At 40.6% G+C, this 6,107-nt stretch overlaps 1 protein-coding gene across 1 annotated transcript; it reads left to right on the top strand.

Moving 5' to 3' along the window:
- The first annotated feature begins 268 nt into the window (after nucleotides 1-268).
- Nucleotides 269-5,684, top strand: LOC149045054 (uncharacterized). The gene is made up of 3 exons (XM_089205830.1): nucleotides 269-1,435; nucleotides 1,619-2,270; nucleotides 5,581-5,684. The coding sequence occupies exons 1-3, from the start codon at nucleotides 269-271 to the stop codon at nucleotides 5,682-5,684; spliced, it is 1,923 nt and encodes a 640-aa protein (XP_089061956.1).
- Nucleotides 5,685-6,107: the final 423 nt, after the last annotated feature.

Consider the following 6,107-nt stretch of genomic DNA (forward strand, 5'->3'; position numbering starts at 1 on the left):
TCTTTTTAGTAAGATAAAAGTAAGATAAGCTCAATTAGCTGCTGATATGCGGAAACCGTTTATCAGTACTTCATTCATTCTTTTTGCCCAAGAATGCTACAATTGTCGCTGTGGGGGGGCTGAAAGTCCTTGGCTTTTCAAACATATTTTATCCAAGTTTACTACTCCTAAATTTAGAGTTCGCCGGCCGGTGGTGTTGTGGGGCGTCCATGGTCTAACCTTGCTTGCAGTACCGGAGAAATATATCACGCTAGATATCACTATAGATATGGACGTAGAGTCACAACCGGGTCCAGAGATAGACCGGAGTTTCGGAGGAGTTAATAAGAACTACCCGATGTTAATGCGAACTAAGCCAGCGTCTTTGAAATGCTCTGAACTCTTGTCTCTCCGAAACAAAGCTTTCAAGCCATCTCCGGCCGTTCTATCTCAGTTCAAGTCACTCGGCATTCTGAGATACCGTGGGCAACATAGTGCTCGAATCTCACGATCCATCTCAACCAAGAAAATCCCGGTGATGCAAGGCCGCCGTTTCATCGAGGCTGAAGGTCGGAAAGTGGATCGGAGTAACTTAATTAACATTCCGCGTGTCAACACAACCGACAAAACATCCACCTCTAAATCAAAGGGTTTCGCTGTCCCAAAATGTTTGTTTACGAACATTTGTGGTTTGTCGAAAACAAAAAGTCGTGTACGAGCACCTGTGGCGCTTGAGGCTGACCTGAGATCTCAGGATATTGATGTGTGTATTGTCAGTGAAACTCATCTTTCCACTAATATGCCGGACGCCGTGGTGAATATCCCAAATTACAATGTGTTCAGGCGGGACAGAGGTTGGGCAGACTTGGACAAAAGAAAAAAAGGGGGTGTTGCGGTCTATGTGAGAGACAGTCTTAAAGTCTTGGATGTCTATCGGTCCAATTTATATGAATTTATTGCTTTAACAGTGCAGTTGCCGTCCGATCACATTATGCTAATTTGCGGCCTGTATAATCCTCCCAAGCATAGCTACCGGGATCTCGACTTAATTAATTATATAATATCTTTTGTGGACCTTGTGTTGAACAAACACCCAGAAGCGGCTATTGTCTGTGGTGGCGATGTAAATCGTTTGGATATGCAAGAATTTAAGGCTTTGTCTGGCTGGGATTTCGTGGTTGATTTTCCCACGCGGGGTAACGCGTGCTTGGATAACTGTATGACCAACCGAGCGGATCTGTTCGGTCAAGCATATTCCATACATATGCTTATTAAGACAGACCATGAAGGCTTTGTTTTACCGGCGGGATTAAAGCTTAAACCTATGCGCCGCAAAGTTCTTGTGCGGGACTGTAGGGAACATCGGAAACAGTCATTTTATATGGCACTCACTGCGCTGGACTGGAGTGACGTCCTCAATGAGGTGGACATAAACAAGGCGGTCGAGGTGCTTGAGGTAAAGATTCGTGCAGTGATGAATAAGTTTATGCCGCAAAAATCTGTACGCATGTCATCGCGTGACCCAGTTTGGATGTCCCCATTAGTCAAGTGTATGCTGAGGACTAAGTCCCATATATCTTTAAAGAATAAGGAACGCCTGTCTTTATTTAATAAGCGCATTTCTGAGCTGATAACCGAGAACAGAAGAAAACTGGCTGCCATTGGTAGCGGTGAGTGGTGGAAGGGCGTGGACGCCCTATCGCAGCGTCGCAGGTCATCGTTGATAAATTTGGACAAGAACTCTCTAGTTCGTCTGAACGACTACTTCGCCAACCTGTGCTATGATGACACTTACGTTAGACCTAGTGATATGGATATCCCGGACAGTGTAAAGCCCCCGAAAATATCTGAGCGGTGTGTCTGGAATACCTTAGTTCATGTAAAGAAAACCGCAACGGGACCAGACGACCTCCCGTACTGGATCTGGAAAGACTGTGCTGAGCTACCCACACCAATCGTCACTCACGTTTGGAATCTGTCGCTGTCTACTCATACATGGCCAGACTCCTGGAAAAGGGCAAATGTTAATCCTCTCCCCAAAGTGAACATGCCTATAGAGGACTCAGACTACCGTGGTATTAATGTTACTCCCGTTATTGCCCGGTTGTTTGAGAAGGTCGTGTATCGTACACAAGCACAGTCAGTCATTGAGAGCAACCTGAGCCACACCCAATTTGCATATAGACAGGCGGGTAGTTGCACAAATGCCTTGCTCGCTATCCAGCACCAGACATACAAGTATTTAGATAGTAGTGACTATAGCGCAGTGCGAATTTTTACCATGGACTTCAGTAAGGCTTTCGATTTTGTGAACCATGCTATTTTGTCTGCCAAACTGAAACAGCTACCTCTAAATCCGTACATTATCAATTGGTATCATAGTTTCCTCTATGCAAGACAACAACGTGTTGTTAGTTATAATTTTTTAGGACAGTGGAAACTTGTCAATAGAGGAACCACACAAGGTAGTGTAAGCGGACCGTATCTTTTTAATATATTTTTGAACGATTTGGAGATTTTTTTTAATGGTTGCCCTGTGCTTTTTAAATATGCCGATGATTCCACTATTCTTTCGCCTATCACTAGGAATAGTGACCCGTCTGCCGACTTAGTAGGACAGTTCTTAACATGGTGTAAAGACAATAGAATGGTCTGCAACCCTTGCAAATGTAAAGAGCTGGTTGTTAGAAAGAAAAATCATAATGTACTCTACTCTCCAATTAATAATATTCCCCAATGTAATAGCTTCGTTTTACTAGGAGTAACTTTACAGAGTGATGGAAAATTTGATGAGCATGTAAGAACTAAGCTTGTCAAAGCAAACAAGTGTTTACACGTCCTACGAACATTGAGAAAGGGACATTACTCTCAGGCAGAGATTGATCATCTTTTTATATCGATTGTTTTGGCTAATTTTAGCTATGCACTTTCAGTCTATGGGGTATCTGAGTCCGATCTTACGGTTGTACAAAATTTTTTAGACCGATGTCATAAACGCGGTTTTATCTCATTTCCAGTTTTTATCAAGAACCTTTTAAACAAACAAGACAGAAACATTTTGAAGAAACTAAAATCAACGGATTGCCACCCCCTGAAAGATATCATTCCTGTCCAAAAGACATATCTACACAATCTCAGGAAAAAAGGCTGCGCGCGCCCGAAAATTAATACACAGCGCTTTATGAACACATTTGTAAACAGGTTGATATTTAAGCTCCATTTATTGTAATGATATACTTTTTAATTCATAATATGTATGTAGATTTCTGTAGTTTTTTCAATTCATTGTAACATAAGATATGTAGTTTTATCTTATGATGGAATAAAGACTTTAAGTAAGTACGATAAAATGTTTTAATGCGATAAGGTTAAAAAAACAGGATAATTTAGCAAAAAAAGGGCGAAACCGTTGTTTTTTTCCATTACATAAAGCTCTAAACAGCCAATTGAGCCAACTCACGTACTTTCTGCGTTTTGCGCAGTTGAACTTTCTCCGCGTTTTATAACTTTCTTCAGTTCAACTGTATTCGCTAGTTTGACTTTTTAACCAGTTAAACTATTTATGGTAGTTATGCTTTTTGTCCGATTAAACCCTATCCCCAAGCTAGTTTGACCATTTATACTGCTTGAACCAATGAAGATAGTTTGTCCAATTTGCGCATTTTAACTGTGTTCCCTTGTTTGACTATTTGACCACTTGAATCAATTTGCCCCGTTTGACCATTTGGACTACTGGATTCAATTAAGCTACATTGCACAGATAGTGCTGTTGAATCATTTGACCCAGTTATGCATCTTGTTCAATTGAATTGTTAAATCTGGTTGTGAATTTTGTGCAGTTAAAGCATTAAGGCTAGTGTCATTTAACGGCCTTAACCAATTAAGATTGCTTGTAAAAATTTGAGCGACTTGACGGTTTTCGCTAGTTTGACTATTTAAACCAGTGAAATAAACGAAGCCCTTTAACCGATTAAGCTAGTTTGACCATTTTAACTAGCTGAACTTATTAAGGGAGGTTGTGCAGTTTAACCATTCAACCTAGTTATGCATTTTGTTCAGTTCAATGTTTTTAGCTAGTTTGACCATGACTACTTAAACAATTCAATACAGATTGTGTTATTTCTGCAGTTTTGCTGTTTTGCTAGTTTGATTATCTAGCCAGGTCAAACAGTTGAGCTTGATTGAAAAGTTTGTGCAGTTGAAGCTGTTAAGTTGGGTATGCATTTTGTCCCTGCAACAATTTTAGGTGGTTTGACCATTTGAACAAGTCTAACCAGTGAAGCGAGATTTTGCGGTTTTTGCAGGTTTACTGCTTTTTTGCACAATTAACACAACCTACGTCAACAGTTTAGACTAGTTCTATTGGTCAATCAAGCTTGAACTGTTGTGCATAGTTATGCATTTTGTCCACTTAAACAAGTTAAGCTTCATGGACCATTTGAACCAGTCTAACCAGTTGACGTAGCTTTAGGGTTCAAAAGGTTAAATGTCCATCGAGCGACAACAGTTGAATTGCACAAATTGGACAATCCATCGTAATTGGTGGAAGTGGTTCATATGGTCAAACTAGCTTAAAGGCTTTAGCCGGACAAAATGCTTAGCTTAATTGGATCAACTGCACAAGCTACACAATCCAGCTTAATTGGTCGAAGTATGTGACGTGGTTAAATACGTTTTGCTTCAATTGAAAAACAATGGATAACTAGCCTAATCAATTCAACTTCACAACCTGGACAATCTAGTTGAAATGGTTAACCTGGTTTCAGTCAAACTGAGGTCGTCTGAAAAAAATTGCACCATCTATCCAACTGGTTAAAGTGACGGTCAGACAAGCCAAGCCAAGCCAAGCCAAGCCAAGCCAAGCCAAGCCAAGCCAGTCAAACTGCACGGGTTGCAAAATCTTTTCTAATGGGTTGAAGTAGTTCAAATGGTCAAACTGTGTATAACTAGTTTAAATGTTTCCATTGCGTAAACTGCACTATCTAGCTTAATCGGTTTAACTAATTAAGATAATCAAAGTAGCGGAAAGAGTAAAAGTGCACAAATTGCACCATCTATCTGAAATGGTTGATGTGGTTCAAATGCTCAGACCGGGTTAATTGGTTCAACTGGACAAAATGAATAACTTTGCTCGATAGGGTCAACTGCACAAACCGCACAATCAAGCTAAATTGTTTAAACTCGTTAAATAGTCAAAGTAGCCAAGACAGTTAAAATGCACAAAGTAGTTCACATGGTTTAACTAGCCTTAATGCTTCTGCTGAATTAAGCTTTTTAAGCTTTATCGCAAGGCAAAAAATTTCCTCCGCTTTTGCAACAAATGACGCTCATTTCAGGTTCATCTCACTCAAAACGTTGTTTCGCTTCTCTGCACTTGAATTATGCTGTTTTAACCTTTATCGTACCGAAAACAAATTTTGTATAAGCATATATTATAATGGGTATATTTACAGGAGATCATGGCAAATTAGGTACAATTGTGGAAGGTGTTGAAGGAGTAGCAGGGCCACTAGTACCAAAAAAATTAATAAAAAAAATTGATAAAAACATTCAGAAAACAGTATTTTGTATAAGCATATATTATAATGGGTATATTTACAGGAGATCACAACAAACTAGATACAATTGTGGAAGGTGTTGAAGGAGTAGCAGGGCCACTAGTACCAAAAGGTGATAAGGGTGATACTGGCCTAGAAGGAAATTAAGATGATACAGGCCTTAAAGGAGATACTGGTGCAAGAGGACTAGGGGAGATAAGGGTGGCAAGGGAGAAACTGATGCACAAGGCTTCAAGGGTTCTACTGGTTCACAGGGGCCACCTGGTAGAGGTGGAGCTGGATCTCAGGGTCCTAAAAGTGGCATAGAAGTGGCATAGAAGATACTGGAGCACTAGGACCAGAAGGAGATACCGGTCCACAGGTTCCAAAAGGTGACAAAGAAGATACCGCTCCTCAAGGTCTTAGGGTGGTAAAGATGACATTGGTGTTAGAAGTCGAAAAGGTTATAGAAGGTGTGTGCGTCCTGCTCGGCTTCTGTGATGAGCAGTCGCCGCTGCTGGTCCATCATCGGAGCATCAGTGCCAACTATATATCTGACACACAGCAGCCTGATGATCTTATAGACTTTGC

This window comes from Pocillopora damicornis, chromosome 5 (assembly GCF_964200805.1).
Source record: "Pocillopora damicornis chromosome 5, jaPocDami1.2, whole genome shotgun sequence".
Classification (NCBI taxonomy): domain Eukaryota; kingdom Metazoa; phylum Cnidaria; class Anthozoa; order Scleractinia; family Pocilloporidae; genus Pocillopora; species Pocillopora damicornis.